This window comes from Lissotriton vulgaris, chromosome 3_2 (assembly GCF_964263255.1).
Source record: "Lissotriton vulgaris chromosome 3_2, aLisVul1.2, whole genome shotgun sequence".
Classification (NCBI taxonomy): Eukaryota; Metazoa; Chordata; class Amphibia; order Caudata; family Salamandridae; genus Lissotriton; species Lissotriton vulgaris.
This window is the reverse complement of record NC_141690.1, coordinates 111,646,397-111,665,967: the sequence shown is the minus strand read 5'-3', so window position 1 is coordinate 111,665,967 and position 19,571 is coordinate 111,646,397. Positions and strand designations below refer to the sequence as shown.

Here is a 19,571-nt window from a genome sequence, read left to right as displayed (position 1 = left end):
TTGCTCTCTTTTTGCTTCGGTGAGTTCATCCCAATCTGTTGTTGCAGACAGAGTCTGAGTGAGGTCACCCTCTAGGAGCAGCGGTGGTCTGGCTAGTATTGCGTCAATCTCCTCAGTTGTATAACTGAGTCCAAAGTTTTTTGCCATGGTGAAATACTGCGGCAATGTTGGTCTGGTGAGCTAGCTCACTTGTGAATTTCTTCAGAAATTCTCCCACAGCTGCACGCTGCTATAGAACACAAAAATCAAGAGGGGGGAGGTAGAGTACTGATCCGTTCAGTCTCCTTTGGATAATCAAGATATCATAGGGGAAGGATCACTTGTCCTGCATAACCAGGGTATGCAGGTAGGTACGTTGTGTCTCACAAATTAAAAGACCCTCATGCATGTGTATTTGTGGATGTTCGTAGTGGTATATGTTGTCTCCCCGCTTTTATACACGTGTGTGCATAATCCTTGGGTCAGTTTTTATGCAACCTACACCTGGAGGATTTACCCTTGGTTAAAACAGTAGTGGTCGTGAATAGGTGAAGTGATAGGGGAATTAAAATACCCATACAGCCAGGTATATGATTTTATTAGGTCTGGATTCAGGTAGCTCTAGGCAGCGGTAAGGTGTGCCGCTCAGGAATAATTAGGAATTCAAGCGCACTGCAAGGTGAATCTTAAAAAACGGTCGACATGTTTCAGCCTTGTTGCCTGTGTAGGTCGGTAGGCTTTCTTCAGGACCAGTGCAAAGTGTGAAGGTGAAGTGAAAATAAATTGAAAGAATAACCTGTTTTAGGCAGTCCACGGTAGCATTGTACCTGTAGGAGAAAGTTTTAACATACACAACAAGAGTAGGGTAGAAGAGGGAAATAGAAGACACAACACAAATGTACAAATAGTCAACAAGTTAAAAACTGATGGATTTTAAACAGCTTTAAAATGGCAATACTTTAGCACAGGTTCGCACTCTTGAAAGGTGTCAACTCGTTCATTTTCATGCCTGGTGATGGTGGTGGCATGCAGAAAAGTCATCCAGTCTTATAAACCTCATGGGGTGAAGTTATGTGAGCTACGTTGGTCGAGCCTCCACTGGTTGTATAAGTGGCTCTATATCGGTGCTCGTGCAGGGTGGGTGGATGGGGGCGGCAGAGGTCTTGATGCCCCAATATTTAAAACGACCCCTCGCGTATAGACGCTGACAATTTATCTGGTGTGGAACGCAGTGCTTTTTAAAGGACATTTGGTGCTTGAAATTAGGTGCCGCGAGGTTTGTGTGGCTGAGGCGCACTATGTCACGCTGCGGGCATACTACAGATTATCAATATTAAGCTGTGCGTACATTTGGCGTAAAACGCGGTGGTTTCAAAACGCGTTTAATGTTTGGAAATAGGTGCCGCAATGTTTAGAGTGATGGCTACGGGCATAGTTCAAAAGTGCATGTGATGCTGGCTATACAGTGCGTGGCCGGTGTAGAGCGCGCACTGTGCTGTGCTCCTGAGGTCAAAGTTGCCCGCACATACCTAGGGAAATGCGTTTGTGCACTTCTTCGGATCAGGGACAGGGAGGGAGTGCCTTTCTGCCGAAAGAGAGGAAATGTTAAGTATACTGCTAGGATTAACTCACTGTTTTCGCGGTAAACAGCGTTACTAGCGATACCTGTGGCGTGACTCCTCCTGCGTAGCTTGTGCTATCGCTGCCTCTTCTTACCCGGAATTGGTGGTGTAAGCTTCCCGTGTTAGATATGGCTGTCAGTAGAGATGGTAGAAATACTACCGCGTAGTTCGAGCTTCGAATTAAAAATATAATTCGGGTGTCGAAATGTACTACTAAATTATGTAGTCGCAAGGGAGGAATTATTAAGGTTTAGAATAATTTTCGTTTTTAATTTTAGAAAAAACGTAGGGGTTTAAACTGGATCTGATTAGAAGAAGATTGTAATGATTATTGGTGGAGGTATAGTAGCTCGTAGTTGTTCTAATAATTCACTGGAGGTTTTGGACTGGCGTCTTATGGAGCATAGTATATTCTTAACGGTCAGTGGTCATTGTTCATAAATGACTGCATGCATACAGAACAGAACTTATTGTCTTGGGATGTGAAATTATCTGTTAAGGCTCAACCATGGAATATTGTCGTTCAGGCCCATGGAGTCAGTTTTCAGTCTGTGTATCCAGCGTTGTTCCTTTCCAAAAAGAAGTTTCACTGCGTTCCTGTCTTTTATGTCGATTGTTTCCAAAATGACCCACTGGAGGTCGGTGACAGTGTGGCCTGCTTCCAGGTAGTGAGTGGACATTTTGGTTGTGCTTTTTTTATGATGGATATTACTCCGGTGCTCGCAGTGTCTTTGCTTTGCTTTCCTGCAGGTCATGCCGATGTAGCGCATGTGGCACGGGCATGTAATCATGTAGTTCACATGGCTGGTTTGACAATTCGTATGTCTCCTTATTGTCCACTTTAAGTCAGGCAGTAGTTGTATTTCTTTTGTTGGCTTGGTAAGACTACAAACCGAGCACGTGCCGCATGGGAAATGTCCTGTTGTCGGTGGATTGTTCCATAGACCAGTTCTTTCTCTGGGTCTCTTAGGTGGGAGTCTTGTGTGGACCAGGAGATCCTTCAAGTTGCGACTCCTTCTGTTTGCAAACCTGGGTTTTTGCCAGGTTAGGGTGTTAGATGTTAGGATCCTCCAATTTTTCAGGATGATTTTCTTGATCTTGTTCGTCACAGGGCTGTAAGTTGTGACGCAAGTGATGGGGTCCTCTTGTGGTTGTTTTTGTGTTGTTTCCAGTAGGGACTCCCTGGGTTGGTTCCGCGCTCTCTTTTTACATTTATTGATCACAGATTGTGGGTAATCACGTACCTTTAGTTTTTCACAATGGTCGTTGGCTTGTCTCTTGTAATCTGAGGTTTTACTACAATTCCTCCTCAGTCTGAGGAATTGGCTGTAAGGAAGATTTTCACGAAGCACCAAATCGCCTTTAAAAAGCACCGCGTTCCACACCAGATAAATTGTCAGCGTCTATACGCGAGGGTCGTTTTAAATATTGGGGCATCAAGACCTCTGCCGCCCCCCCACCTCCACCCACCCTGCACGAGCACCGATATAGAGCCAATTATACAACCAGTGGCGGCTTGACCAACGTAGCTCATATAACTTCACCCCATGAGGTTTATAAGACTGGATGACTTTTCCGCATGCCACCACCATCACCAGGCATGAGAATGAACGAGTTGAGACCTTTCAAGAATGCGAACCTGTGCTAAAGTATTGCCATTTTAAAGCTGTTTAAAATCCATCAGTGTTTAACTTGTTGACTATTTGTACATTTGTGTTGTGTCTTCTATCCCCCTCTTCTACCCTACTCTTGTCGTGTATGTTAAAACTTTCTCCTACAGGTACAATGCTACCGTGGACTGTCTAAAACAGGTTATTCTTTCAATTTATTTTCACTTCACCTTCACACTTTGCACTGGTCCTGAAGAAAGCCTACCGACCTACACAGTCAACAAGGCTGAAACATTTTGACCGTTTTTTTAAGATTCACCTTGCAGTGCGCTTGAATTCCTAATTATTCCAGAGCGGCAGACCTTACCGCTGCCTAGAGCTACCCGAATCCAGACCTAATAAAATCATATACCTGGCTGTACGGGTATTTTAATTCCCCTATCACTTCACCTATTCACGATCACTATTGTTTTAACCAAGGGTAAATCCTCCAGGTGGAGGTTGCTTAAAAACTGACCCAAGGATTATACACACACGTGTATAAAAGCGGGGAGACAACATATACCGCTATGAACACCCACAAATACACGTGAAGGAGGGTCTTTTAATTTTTGAGACACAACGTACCTACCTGCATACCCTGGTTATGCAGGACAAGTGATCCTTCCCCTATGATATCTTTCTTATCCAAAGGAGACTGAACGGATCAGTACTCTACCTCCCCCCTCTTGATTTTTTGTTCTTGTCGTAAGGCACCCATAATTACCTGCCGGTTTCAATTCCAACTGGCTCATAATCATAGGCTTTCCGACCATCGTCATAATAAGCCACATGGTGTATTGAAATTGATTATATGAATAGGAGAGCCTAAAAATTGTCATCTGCCATGCAGCCAGACGAGCTGTGTGAGAAGATGAAGCTCTTCAAGACTTTTGCCTGTGACTAGGACTGGTGGCCAAGTCCTACTAGTCTCCCTGCTGGGTAAGGGGACATCACCCAGGGAATCCAAGGCCACCTGCCCTAGCACCTGGAGCACCATCACCTGCCTGCTTGCAAAGACCAGTGTGCCCTGTGAGGAAGAGGAGAGCTGGAGGGGCTGCCACAAAAGATTTTACTTTGCCTACCCGGTGGAGCCCATGTACTGTAAGAGACAGTTACCCGTTATTCCAGTGGGGCTCACCAGGAGCATCTTGATCTGCAATCTGGCCATCTCCCGACAGAGAGGTGAAGATGCTGTGGTAGCATCTGCACTGCATCACTTAGGCAAGGGACCAGCATCAGGCTCTTCACAACTGTATCTCATTGAGAGACAAACTGGACACTTACCCCGTAGGAGGAGCTGCAGAGAACCTCCAATCCCATGAGAAGCACAACTGTGAGTGAGGGACTTTCCACCCACTTATTGCAGTTGCCTGGGCCGTGTGTGGGAGAGTAACCTGAACTCAGCTGCAGCTGCTTCGAGTATCCACAGACATGGCAAACTCAGGAACTCCAGACACTCTACACCTGCTGATGTGAGTAAGACTAGTTTCGGACCTGTCTGCCCCAGGGGACATAGTAGCAGGGCACAATATTGACTTATTTAAGAATTAAAGTTTACTCTTGAGACTCGCACTGCTAACAGGAGACAGTGGGATAAGGAAATGCCAAAGAAACACTACAGCCCCGACCTCAGGGGGGACTGTGTGATTGATTGTGAATGTAATATGTTTCCTTTGTACTAGTGGTGGTAGAAAACAAAATAACTCACATTGATTCATTTCTGCTGCTCCACTCATTTTCAGTTGTGAGCCTTAGATTGCTTGGGCCTGCTGTCCTGAGAGTCAAGTGCAGAAGGGGTGCTTGGCCCAATTACTCAGAATCCATATTAAGTCGGGCCCTGGTACATCAGCAGTGGCGGCTGGCATGGCAGGCGGGTGGTGCAGCGTGACTGGGGGTCATGAGGGAGGTTGCAGGGGGGTGTTGCAGGGGTACCATGGGGTAATACAAAATAAATAAACTTACCTTGAGTCTGGGTCCCGTGTCTCTGCCCCTGCTCTCCTGCCTCAGACTCCAGGAACAGGAAGTAGGTAGCAAGGCTCCCTCCACTAAGCCAATTACAACACTGCAATGCAGTGGCCTTTTACTCCTGATTTACAGTGGAGGCTCCTCCACAATGCAGTGTTGTGATTGGTCTGAGCACCATGTCACAGTGCTCAGCCAGGGGCTGGAGGGGTGGGCCTGTTCTCCATGCAGGCTGTAATGCAGCTTGCATGGAAAATGGGGAAAGTGCACATGACTGGTTTAGGCGGCCCGAGACGGAATGGACAAACCACACCTCCCCTACTCTGAGAGCAGAGCAGCCCTGCCCACCCGCAAAGCAGCAGGACATGAAGCATAAAATGATAACTCTAAGCTATTATCATTTTGGAGTTCATTAAGATGTCGGGCGGAAAGCCTCCTCCCAACAGTCGGAATCTCCTTGACTGCGTCTGAGCCCTTCCGACCGACTCAGTCGGTTTATATTCCGCCCGCTCGATTGCGATGTTCGTGGTCAGAATGTAAACCATGTGTTCATTCCAAATTGGTTCCAAGCGACCCGTAGAGTATTCCTGTTGGTCGGAACTGGACACTCCTATGGACAGCATTTCCACACTCAGGATTATGATGCCGATTTCCAACAGCCTTTCCACATCGGCCTGTCTGACAAGAAAAGGCTGTTGGAAAGTGGCTTTGGGGCCCCTGCAAGTCCCCCGGTGGTCTATGGTTAATGTCCAAGAGGGTACCTAAGGGACCCCCCTATGAAACCCTGAAATGTGTGTGAGGCACCATGGGGTGCCTGTGACAGGATGCAGTGTTTCCCACAAACACCCTATTTCCCCATAGGAGCCTGTGTTATCGCCGCTTGTCAGGCATAACACAAGCTCTCATAGGTCACAATGGGACTCTGACTGAACAGCGTTCGGTTGCATCGTAATCCGGCGGTCGGAACGACTGACTGCAAGTCGGTTAGTCACAATTCCGAGTCGGTGTCGGGCAGAGGCTTTCCGCCCAACATCATCATGAGCCCCTTTATGTTTCTACTTGGCACTGCTTAAAAGCAGTGGGGCGACGATCCTCTGCCATAGCGGAGGAGTCTCCACTGTAAATCAGGAGTAAAAGGCCTCAATCCCACAGTTGGGCCCAGTAACCCCTTCTTGTCCCCTGGGGTTCTGGCACTCATAATCATAAGGGAATCAAGAAACGCTGTTAGGGCCATAAAATCCGGAAATCCGGTGACGAATAACAATATTAGTGACATGAGGAAGACTTTTAGGGAGAGGTGTAGATTGGCAAAAAAGGAACGTATGGAATAGCTGTGGGAAAAATTACTTTGGGCCAGCAAACAGCCCAATAGTTGTGAATTTTGGGGCATAATAAACAAGTTAATTAAAGGAACAGGAATATCTCATAAAGCTGGAATAAGTGAAAAGATTTGGGAACAATATATACAAAACATATACAACAATACGAATGTGAAATGATGAATTTGGACCTGGACCTGGACCGGATATCCGGCAGGAGGATAAGCATACTAACCACACATTCTGGAAAATTGCACAAAGTGAAGAAATCTTAGTCCCACATGATATGGCTCAGACTGAAGACCTATCACAGGAACCAAATCATAAAGGCATAACCTCCCTAATTGACAACAAACAACTGAAAGAAGTAATACAAAAATTGAAAAAGGAGGGAGCTGCAGGGCCAAACGGGCTTCCAAACGTAATCTTCAAACACGATGCAGAATTTTGGGCAAATTTTCTTGCTCCGCTTTTTAATTATTTGTATTCTCAAAATAAGATCATTAACTCTTGGAGAGGGAGCATATTTCATCCCATATATAAAAATGGTAATCGCAATGAGCCTAGTAATTACAGCCTCATAGCCTTGACGGATGTTGATGCACAACGGTATGCTTCATGTTTATTACTACATTTACAGGAACGGATGGAGGAGAAAGGTATTATTCTCAAATACCAAACCGGTTTTAGGCAAGGAATGGGTACAAGCACAAATTTGGCAGCCATAGCACTTCTTACAGAAAAAGCAATCCTGAAGAAATCAGGACTATGTGTATGTTATATAGACTTAAAGTCGGCCTTCGACAGAGTCCCACGTGAACGACTATGGGCAAAATTAAAAGGATGGGGGGTACCGCAGCAACTAATTAGCTCCATAGTAGCCCTCAACAGTGAAACCTGGGCCCGGGTGAAGCTGGGAGATGGTAGCATAGCATCATCTAAGATTGAAATAAAAAATGGTCTGAAACAGGGGTGTGTTTTGGCCCCAAGCCTTTTTAACTAGTACCTTGCAGATCCGAACATCCACTTGTCAAAAGTAAATGGTCATCCCCCGAAATTGGCAGAGGACCATATACAGTATCTGCAATACGCAGACGACATTGTAATCCTAAGCCAAACCCCTATTGGCTTACAAAGAGTCATTGACCACCTGACTAATTACTTCGACCTTCAGGGGCTGGAGATAAATAGGAAATAAACAAAGGTGGTGTGTTTAGTAGGCCCCAGATCGAAAAAATTCAAGTGGTTCACCAAGGGTAAAGAGATAGAGGAAGTTGGTACTTACAAGTATTTGGGCATAAATTTAGGGCGATGTATGTCCTTTACGGATCAGAAAAATGAAATAAAAGCAAAGGCACAAACCTTAATTTTTGCATATAAACAGCTACAAACAAAATTGAGTTGCCCGTCTTATAGTTATCTTTTAAAAACAATGGCAGCACAATTACTCCCAGCTATGGCCTATGGATTGGAAATATGGCATGGCTGGGAATTTTAAAATTTAAATTACTTACAGACAAAAGTGTATAAAGCCATTTTGAAACTCCCTAGAGAAGTGTCACCAGCCCAGATTCGCCTGGAGTTTGAACTTCAAAATCAGAAATTCCAGAGGCAATCTGTTTTTGTGAAATTGTGTTGGAAACTTCGCTCTTCGGAACCCGGTACCCTGAATATTCTATGCTGGACAGAAATAAGGCCCCAGTTCAACCAAAATAAAATATATTCATGGGAACAGCTCTGGTGGAATTGGACATTGAAGAGGCATGGGACGGTAAGATGAGAGGGTCGCTTTTAATAGAGTGTGCAATGGCGCTGCAAAAAAACTATCTTTCCTAGACAAAATTGTAGTGGCAAAAAGACGTCACTCCTGGACAGTGATAAATTCTTATGTAAAACTAAAACCGCAAGAATGTCTAGCAGCTTCTTCGGATTGTTCCTAAAAAATAAGTATATGCTGTATCGGTTTGGAGTATACGAAACAAAGGATCTGCAACCAAGTTGGAAAGGGAATTACCTCAACGCAACTTGCAGACTGTGTGGATATCATAAGGAGTCCATATGCCACGTGATGTGTGTTTGTCTTACAGTCAGTGAAGCGAGAAGAACGCTTCTAAAACCAATTGTAAAAGAGCTTAATATTCGTACATGTAGGCAGACCATCACCCGCTGGGTGGGGGATCATCAACCCTTTTAATTTGTCGTGGTGTAAAGTTACTAACTTTGATTGGCACACTCTTAAAAAAGCGGACATTGAACCTGTGAATATGTTTACTAATGAGTCGGGAAACCCTGTACAGATCTAGACTTAATGATGCACTCTACTGTGAACTTGTGAACAGGGTTATAAATGAATAGGAATCTATTTTGCACATATCCAGATATAATAATGTATTTTATCGTAAAATTTGTTATTAACTTATATTGTAATATATTTTAAGTTTTATTTTTTATAGTTGTAAAAAACCAAATAAAGGATCTTGATTAGGGTTCTGGCACTGCCCATGCCCTGTTTCACATGCAGCATTTACTACTTCTCATAATGGGATGATAGAGATTAATCTTTTCACACTTTTAAGAAGTAGTTTTATCCAAAATCTTCATACACAAGTGTTAAAGTCCTTTTACATTAGTTACCATGATAACAATCGATTTTTAATTCTTTCAGTCACTATTTTGGAGTAAGACATCTGATCTAGTGCATCGTTATGTGAATGCGGCACAAAACGTAATCACCTTGGAAGACACACTCTTGGGATACATCACAAATGGCCTCTCCTGGTGTGGCAAATCCTACACTTCAGGTATGATCATAATAATGTTGGTATGGGTAGGATAATGTAAAAATCCTTTTTGGTGTTGGAAAGATTTTTTGAGGTCCATGCATAGTATCATTTTATGCACAAGAAAAATCTGGAGGAAGAATTGTGTGCCAATTATAGACATATATTTAAAAAAGGGTATGGCAAAACATTTCTTGAACTTTGCCAAAACGGTTTTTAACCATCCTAGTGTTATTTGTCTCTTTTCCCTCAGATAAACACTAAGAGAAACGTAAAAAGAAAATGTTTTCATGAAAATAAGTGTGCACTTTTTCAGCTTTATTTCGTTTAAGGATAAAAGCAGAGTCTCCAATGCCAGGACTGAAACACATAACCTCCAGAAAAGGCATCTTCGCAGTGTCAGGCTTTTAGCTGACTGAGCTTCTTTGCTTGCAAAAACTGACTTTCTGTGGAAAGATGAGCATGTTTATTTTTTATAATTGATATTCAAATGTTAATACACCCATACTAAAGTTTCATGAAGCAAAAGAAAAATAAATTATGATCTGTGTAATTGAACTATTACATATTTTTTCCTATACAGATTTCATTAAATTGTTTTAAGAATATTAAAACTACTTGGGATGTGTAAAGTTTCTTTTAAAAATCCTATTGAGGGAAGAATAATATTAGAAAACAGATTTTATCAGAGACCTGCAAAAACATATCCCAAGTCGTATTTTTTATATTTGTTTGTTCTGCTATTTTACTATATATTTTTTGGAGGCACTCATATTGTTACGTGTACTGTAAGAGACAAGGTTGCATTTTTAGTCTGCTGTTGCCCTACAACCAATAATGCACATTAGAGGTCTGAGGGGTTCCTTGATTTGGTTGCTCAGTGTTGGACCTGGCCCTTTTGGGCAGGTTCACCCCGAAACTTTTTGCTTTTTCCTAGCCTGTTTCTGTGGCCTGGTGTTGGTGATTTTAGGCCTCTGCGCACTTTTTCACTGTGGTACAGTGTAAAGTGCGTGAGCTCTCTGTGTGTGTGGTGAGAGTGACCTGCCCTCCCATAGGAATGAATGGGGAATATGTATGCCCATGGTAGTTCCTGATGTGTGGGGAGTGCAGGGTCGAGTTTGGTATGTGCGAACTCGTGAGATTGAATGCTGCGCAATGGTATATACAGCATGATTGTGTCTAGTGTGGAAGTGCCACTTCTAGAAGTTGGCATATTTGTGTAATTTGTGTCTGGCGTGTGATTGGCTGAAGCTGGCTGGTGAGCCTGGCTCCAAGAGTCTGGGTGGGTCTGCCCCGGTGGTGAATGGAGTGATTAGCATGCTGATGTGAGGGGAGGGGTGCACCTGGGCCTGAATAGGACTGGGCTTTCCCCACACAAAGCTGGCTCCACCCCCTGTGGTGCGTCTGATGTCCCTAGCCTGGCCTGTGAAAGGAGTTCTCTATAACCAGTTGTAGCTGGTTCTCACATTGCCTGCACCCTGCTAGACAAAGGATTTTACAGGCTGTTGAGCCTCCTTGAGATGGCCAGTTGGCCAAGGGGACTGATATGTGGGTAGGGCGCAAGGCCCTAAGGTGATTTTTGCGCAATGTGATTTTGCTATGTTTATGATAGTAATTGGCTAAGGTGATGTTTGCGCTATGTGATTATGAGGTTATTTTACCTATGTAGGTTTATGCTAGTGAGAGTTTATTTCACTATGTGAGTTACGCCACTAAATGTGAGTTATGCTTAGGGGGAGAGTCTAATGTGTTTAGACTAGTGAGAGATTGCCTACTGTAGTTTTTACTGGTTAGGCCCAAATTTGAGTTATGCTTAATGTGCTGTGCCATTATGTCTGTGACACCTCTGAAAGTTTTTATGCATTATGTGTCTTACCTACACCTCTGAATGTTTTTATGCATCATGTGTTTTCCTGTGCTGCACCTCTGAATGTGTTTTGATGCGTCTGGTGCCTTGTTCTTACACCGCTGAATGTATGTTTATACATCATGTGTCTTGTCTACACCTCTGAATGTTCTAAAGTGCTGATTCTGACAGTGGCCCACGTGGCCCTGCCCTGTAAATAATCCCTTGTGAATATTACCCGTGCCAGTTGGCACAATGTATATTGTGTGATTACTATCTGATGTGTTTTGACAATACAAAAGTTATTTTTATATAACCTTGTGTGGAGTTCCTATTGTGGTGTGCCTAGGATGTTGTTTCTGTTGTGTCCGTGCGCAAATGATTTACACATTGCCTCCGGGATAAGCCTGTCTGCTCGTGCCAAGCTACCAAGGGGGTGAGCAGGGGTTATCTTGGCGTGATACTCCCTTGCCCTGACTAGAATGGTGGTTTCTGCCTGGCTTTGGCGTTGCCTTAGCCAACCAGAAATAGCCAGTTCTAACACTCAGCATGTACAGAATTCTATCATTAACATGACCTAGTTTAATAATAAAGAAAATAGCCTATGCAATTTGAGGTATTAAAAGGTATGCAATCACCAATGTTTCGTGTAACATTTTAAAATTGAAGATGGCTTTTTGAGAACATTATGCAATCATCTGCCTACTTAACATTTGTACTACCCTGTTGTCAGCTGCAACATGCTATTCACCAACTTTCAAAATGTCTGTGCATTTTTGCAAAGTCATTTTTTCTTCACTATGCTGTACCCACAATATAATCAATAAAGGTATACTAGGCTCCTAATTTCCTCAAAATAACAGATTAATATGTTTCATTTATCTACATGAAAAGGAATAATTTTATTAAGTAGGAGGCTAGTGGGAGGTCAGAAGTGGAACCAAAGGTAGAAACTGCCACAAGTACACTTCCTCTAGACCATAGCTAACTCCAATTAGACGCTAAGAGCTAGAAATAGGACACAAGGCGAGAGCAGTTCCTCTCATTGCAACATAGGTGAGAGGAAGAAAAGAAGCATGTGTGGGATGGATATCCAATGGAGGCTAGACAGATTACACAATAAGCAGACCAATGAGTGAAGAGAAGCTTAAGGTGTATTCCATACACCGCGGCCACAGTATTCCAACTGCCAGTTCAGAAGAGTGCAGGCTCCTCACTCTACATTCTAGAACTTTGTGACTGGTACGTTTCATGTTCTAGTCTCTTCTACAATGTTCTGGTATCTTCTGCAGTGCAAGTTAGATGGGCGACAGACAGATACCACAATGGAATCTGTGTGGAGTCTTCATGATGGTGTGCCACAGTAACAGCAGAATTCACTGTTGCAAGACAGCTCTGCATCAACATAGGGAGGAGAAGCCAGGAGTGGAGATCAGATCCTACAGGACCAAGCAGCACTAATATCCACTCTCTGGAAACACCAACCGCTGGAGTGTTCATGCAGTTGAACGTCCAAAAGTTGTTCAGCAAGCTAGAGGAAAACCATAATTTATATATCCAGGTAGAGGCAGCTGGGAAAGTCTCACTGCCAATCAGTCAGTGTATCCTCCAATTGGACTCAAATAGATGCAGCTCTATACTACAGCACCAGTCAGGTTGCAGCACAGTTTTCACCTCACAGAGAAGTCTGGGAAGGGATCTCCAAAGAATGGGTTGTTGTAGATAACCTTCTACACCCCCTCAGAAATGTCCTTGAAAACAAAGACTGAAAGAGGAAGACACAGGGGGTGGTCTTGTCCTCATTGGGTTGCATGCATTCTCCAGATTGCAACTAATGGGATTATAAAAATAAATGTTCATGAACTGCTGCTGGCCAGAGCATCAATAGTACTTGCATAGCATTATCTGGGTGCACTTATTCAGGGGATAGCAATATATTATTGAAAAAGTCATGACTATGATGCTCCTGAGCATCCCAAACCACAAAATTACTAAATATGAAGAGACCCCATTTACCCCAAGTGTCTGGATTTAATTTAAAGGGAAGGCCAGTTGGAAGCTGGTTTCAGTGTAACTATGCACCTCAAAAACAGCAAATCTCACTATGAGGTCACCAGATGGTGATAATGGATAGTACAGGTGGGCTCAGTAGTGCTACACTCTTCAGACTACTAGTTGGATACTTAGTACATAGGTAAGGGGTCCCAGTTCGGAACCTTTGGAAAGGGAAGGTTGAGTTGAAAAATAAAGTTTCATAAAGAATAAACCAACGTATTATTTAGATTCACTGTAATCACAATGAATCCAGACACAGATTTCATAGCAAATAATTGATAGAGTTATATTGTTCCAAATAAGAAAAAACATTTGTGCCCCAGGGAAGAGGGGTTGAAAGGGGGGGGTGCAAGATGAGTATGAGGGCTTGCTGGGAATATAGTGCAAATTGAGGTGACATATCACATTAGATCATTAAGACCGTGTTGACCTAAAAATGTAGCCACACTTATAACATAAATGTTCAGACAATTCCATCATAAGCCATCAAACAAGAGAAACCATTGTAAAATAAATCAACAATCTGGTTAGAAAGCTGGCACAAAAGATGACTGTTGACGTTTCGACCCCACAAATTCTAGGTGTCTGAGCGACCTTAGGGAGGGGTCTTCTTCAGGACAGGAGGGCGGGATGAGGGGGGAGAACCTGGGGGACAAAGGCAGTCAGTCAAAGTACAAATAGGCGTTACTGACAAACACTCAATGATATGGTTGAGAAAGGGCGGGAGGCACTAGTTACCGTGATCAGCTGTATCACGATACGGGATTTACATGGTACTCAGAGGGCCCAAGGGGCTCCGTGCGAGAGGTGAGACGTATTTTAAATTGTCTCTGGGGGAGGAGAAGAAAAGAGGAAAAAATGTAATACGATTAAAACAAATTGTAAAAAGAGGTATGTAATTCCTCACTGTGTTCACCCTGTATATTAATCAAGTCAAGTCAAGTCAAGTCAAGTCAAGTCAAGTCAGAAATTTGTATAGTGCTCTACTCTCCCAGAGGGTCTCAAGGCGCTTAAGGGAAAGGGGTTCGTTACTGATCGAATACAAGGTCTTGAGTTGCTTCCTGAAGGAGAGGTGGTTCTGGGTAAGACGGAGGTGAGAGGGGAGGGAATTCCAGGTCTTGGCCGCCAGTTAAGAGAAGGATCTTCCTCCCATGGTGGCTTTACGGATGCGTGGGATCACGGCGAGGGCTAGGGTGGACGAACGTAGTTGGCGGGTGGGGGTGTAAAAGGATAGGCGATTGTTGAGGTAGCTGGGTCCTAGGTTGTGGAGGGCCTTCTGTGCGTGAGTGAGGAGACGGAACGTGATTCTCTTGCTGATAGGGAGCCAGTGCAGGTCTCTCAGGTGTTCTGAAATGTGGTTGTGTCGAGGTATGTCCAGGATGAGTAGGGCGGAGGCGTTCTGAATGCGTTGAAGTCTTTTCTGCAGTTTGGCTGTGGTTCCGGTGTAGAGGGTGTTTCCGTAGTCTAGTCGGCTGGTGACAAGTGCTTGGGTGACCATTTTCCTAGTTTCGGTGGGGATCCATCGGAAAATCTTCCGGAGCATGCGTAGGATGTTAAAACATGATGATGAGACGGCGTTGACTTGTTTGGTCATGGAGAGGGAGGAGTCTAAGATGAATCCTAAGTTGCGAGCATGGTCCGATGGTTTGGGTGCGCTGCCTAGTGCCGGGGGCCACCATGAGTCGTCCCAGGCAGAGGGGGATGTTCCTAGGATGAGGACTTCCGTCTTGTCCGAGTTCAGTTTTAGGCGGCTGTTCTTCATCCATTCGGCTACGTCTTTCATCCCTTCGTGTAGGTTGGTTTTGGCGGTGGTTGGGTCTTTGGTAAGGGAGAGGATCAGTTGAGTGTCGTCAGCGTAGGAGATGATGTTTAGGTTGTGTTGGCGTGCGATGGATGCGAGGGGGCTCATGTAGACGCTGAAGAGGGTGGGGCTGAGCGAAGATCCTTGTGGTACGCTGCAGATGACTTCGGTGGCCTCTGATCTGAAAGGGGGGAGATGGACTCTTTGGGTTCTTCCGGCGAGGAACGAGATGAACCAGTCCAATGCCTTATCTTGTAATCCGACGTTCCTGAGGCGATGTACTAGGGTGCGGTGGCATACCGTGTCAAACGCTAAGGAAAGATCCAGGAGGATGAGGGCCACTGTTTCCCCGTTGTCGAGCAGTGTCCGGATGTCGTCTGTAGCTGCGATGAGGGCGGTCTCGGTGCTGTGGTTAGCTCGGAATCCGGACTGTGAGGGGTCAAGGGAGCCGTTAGACTCAAGGAAGGCGGCGAGCTGGCTATTGACGGTCTTCTCTATGACTTTGGCGGGGAACAGGAGGAGCAAGATGGGGCGGTAGTTCTTAAGTTCGGTGGGGTCTGCTGTAGGTTTCTTCAGGAGGGCGCTGAGCTCGGCATGCTTCCAGCTTCCCGGGAAGGTAGCGGTGTTGAAGGAGCAGTTGATGATATCTCGGAGTTGGAGTGCGATGACGGAGTCGGCCTTATTGAAGATGTGGTGGGGGCATGGGTCAGTTGGAGATCCGGAATGGATGGAGTTCATCATGCGTATGGTTTCTTCGGTGCTGATTGGGGTCCAGGCGCGGAGGGTGGTGGTAGGGGGCTTCAGTTCAGAGGTAGGGGGAGAGCTCAGGTCGCTGAAGCTGTTATGTATGTCTGCGATTTTGCTGTGGAAGAACAAGGCTAGTGAGTCGCATAAATCTTGAGAGGGAGTGATGTCGTTGTTGCCGGTGCTGGGATTGGTGAGCTCATTGACGATGCTGAAGAGTTCTTTGCTGTTGTGGGCGTTGTTGTCTAGTCGGTCTTTAAATGCTGACTTCTTAGTGGTGCGGATCAGCTGGTGGTGTTTGCGGGTGGCGTTCTTGAAGGCGGTCATGTTGTCTGCGGTTGGGTTTTTTCTCCAGGTTTTCTCGAGGGTGCGGCAGTTCTTTTTGGAGTTCTTAAGGTCGTCATTGAACCAGGAGGCTCTTTTGCTTTCTGGTCTGTTGGGACGGTTTTTCAGGGGTGCTAGTTCGTCAGCGCAGTGGGTGATCCATTGTGCGAGATTAAAGGCTGCTTGATTTGGGTCCGTAGATCTGGCGGGAGGGTTTTGGTTCAGTGATGTGGTGAGCTGGTCGAGGGTAATTTTGTTCCAGTTTCTTCGGGGGACCTGTTGCGGGTGGTGGTGGGTCGTTGTCTTTCTGAAGGTGAAGTGTACGCAGCTATGGTCCGTCCAATGGAGTCCTGTGGTGTGATTAAAGGAGATGTGTTTGCTGGAGGAGAAGATTGGGTCGAGCGTGTGTCCGGCGTAGTGGGTGGGGGTGTTCACCAGCTGTTTGAGTCCGAGATTGGCGAGGTTATCAAGCAGGGTGGGGGTGTTGTTGTCGTTGTTATTCTCCAGGTGAAAGTTGAGGTCTCCTAGGAGAATGTAGTCCTCGGAAGGGAGGGCGTGTGGGCTGACAAGGTCAGCGATGCCTTCGCAAAATTATGTACGGGGTCCTGGGGATCTATATATGAGGGTGCCTCTGAGTGTTGTCTTGGGGTCGGTGTGTATCTTGAAGTGGAGGTGTTCGGTGGCTATGAGGGTGTCGTAGGAGCTGGTCGAGATGCGGATGGTGTTCTTGTGGACGATCGCGATGCCTCCTCCACAAATTTCAATGAGCACTGGAGCCGCCAGAAGCAGGTCGGCATAAGGCGTGGTCTGTAAATGAAAGGAAACTAACACTTGAAATCGTTTAGGCGGTGTGCGGACCGCACACCAAAGTACACACTACTTGAAGGGCAACCCGTGTTGACGGGTATGCGCATAGACCCCAATATTAAAGAGACAAAAATACCTGTTAGAACTCACTTGGATCACAAACTCGGTGATCCTGGAAAGTGTGATGAAGAGCATCGCCAAATTCGGTCAACCAAACACGGGATCTGTATTGCAGAAAACCGTGCTGGGATCGAAGTCATGGTGGCGGTTTGTGAAACCGCACAAGCATGAATTACGAAATCTTAGTACGATTAAGTGCGGAACCAGCCTCTTACCAGACATATCAGATCCGTCACGGCCTCAATCTCCGTGGTGAAGGACGCGATCCAAGAATATCGCAGTGTAAATAGGCGGTCGTGGCCAGCGGAGCGCGAGGAAGTAAACGTCACCGCTAGATGCGTGCAACCTCAAGGGGAGTGGTTTCGCGGAGACGCTAATCACACCGGCATGGTTGCCAGGGTTACTGTGATCGCTTGGGATTTTGCAGAGTCATGTCTCACTGAAGTGAATATCTTATAACCTCAATGCTTGGGTGTACCCCGTTGTGTTGACAGAAAAGGGGTGGAAGTGTTTGACTAATGTTGCCTGATTTTAAAAAATGTGGTTCGCTTACCAGCGTATGGAACATATTTGACCCAGGACAAAGTATAAAATATGAAAAAAGGGCATAAATGACTGGTTAATGCGATTGCCCCTGAACTCACACGTACGACACAACGCAGGCGAGTAAGCGTTTGTTCCAAAACCCGTTTCGACAGTGGGGGTCAAAGCCAATATTCGAGTAAGACAGATTTCTAAATACGATAGCCAGTGAGGCCCATACCTCTCAACACAGGAGGGTAAAAGGCGTCAGCATTTGTCAAAAATGCATTTAGAGAGACTGAAATAACCACATTTTACAGCCAGGACCTCTCAACGCAGGAGGGTAAAAGCCTCTCAACAAATACCGAAAACAGAGAATAGTTTTCATAGAGGAATGGAGGAATGAATGTGAAGACAGGATAGATTCAGGGACAGATTCTGACATGAAGTTAGATTTGTTGGAACAATTCCTTCGGATCAGGAGGAATTGCCCAAAAGGGAGGTTGTCCCTCAAATCTCGAGGATGATGGCTGGTATACTGAAGTAGCAAATTTCGTTCCGCAGGCTTGCGATATAGTGTTGTGTGTAACTCATCATCCTCTGCAAATATTATTATATCCAGGAAATCAATTTTGTGGGTATCCGATTGTATAGTGAACTATATGTTAGGGCTTCGTTGGTTGAGCCAAAAATGAAAGTCCTCCAGTTCAGTGTTGCTCCCAGACTAAATGATGAGAATATCGTCTATGTAACGCCTCCATAAGCCTAAGTTGGAAACAAAAGGGTTGATGTTATTCAGTACATGACTCTGCTCAAAATGGTCCATATAAATGATGGCTAGATCCGGGGCAAATGTAGCACCCATGGCCACCCCTTTGGTCTGTAGATAGAAGTGCCTTGTAATAGAAAGAAACTGCGCATCATGGCGATTCTGAGGAGGGCGATGATGAAGTCAGTGGGTACCGCACATGGAGCCGGTCTAGTTGGATACAGCAATGGAGGGCTCTCTCTTTTAGGCAAAACCAATAAAGTTACCCTCAGGAGACCAGTTCTCAGTTTGAGGGGTCCCTCAAGACCAGGACCCACAAACAGGTGTCAAAAAACAAAAGCCAGTAGACTTTTCAATGATTAAGAGGATGGCACAGTTGCATATGTTGTCAGGGACTTTCATCCTTACTGGTACACTGATTCTGAAATCACTATTCTTGCTCTCTGTCTAGGCCAAACTGGGTTTAAGATCCAATGCGTCACTCATGTCACACAAAAACATATAATAAACATTTGAACATCCATTTTCTCATTCAAAAGTATGAAGCAGATCCCTAAGCATGTTGCTGCCTGTAAAGAAGGCAGTAATTTGCTGTTCATTGTCTTCGACTTTGAAATTTGCTCCACATGAATATCTACACTGAAGTCGATCCCTGAGTAATCTTCTCTGAAATATCTGCGCAGTCACTCCTTACACTATGAAGTGCTTTTCAGTGTTCTACTTTGACAAGCCAAATTATGAAAATACATTTATTAATTAGTTTATTACTATCTCTGGCACAAGTCTCTGTTTTTGCTTTCATCTCCAAATTGCCTGAATGATGCAAATAAATCTGCTTATATTGTACATTAAATTGTATTCACAATTCATGACTGTGAAAATGGATGTTTGAATATAAGAGTTATAAACAGAAATGGGGAAAAGGAGAACCTCATAGTTGCGCAAGAGCAATCATTTGGCTTCTGAAAAACGTAACATATTACCATCTGCTTGTGTCCTTTTACAAGTACTTACATCTGTTGTCTATTTAATTTGAAACCTTTGTAAGGTAAGATGCACAAAGAGGCAATGATAGTCAATGATTACGATAGAACAGGGCTAAGCACAATATGATGATGACCATGAATGACTAGTGGGTCAGGTTTCCCCTGGTGAAAGATTTTACCTTCTGACTTTAGTCCTTTAAGTTTTTATCCACCACAAGAGTACATTTCTAAACCTCTACTACCCACAGGAGCTCAGTGGAGGCACTTATGGGTAGATGCATCA

The 19,571-nt window shown here is 44.7% G+C and overlaps 1 protein-coding gene across 3 annotated transcripts in view; it reads left to right on the top strand.

The window, feature by feature from the left end:
* LOC147725392 (ADP-ribosyl cyclase/cyclic ADP-ribose hydrolase 1-like) overlaps positions 1-19,571 on the top strand; it is a 355,077-nt gene that overhangs the window by 151,609 nt on the left and 183,897 nt on the right. For all 3 annotated transcript variants that reach the window (XM_086964520.1, XM_086964519.1, XM_086964521.1), the window contains one exon: positions 9,200-9,335. In XM_086964520.1, the coding sequence (XP_086820646.1) occupies positions 9,200-9,335 (136 nt within the window). The remainder of the gene's footprint in view (positions 1-9,199; positions 9,336-19,571) is intronic.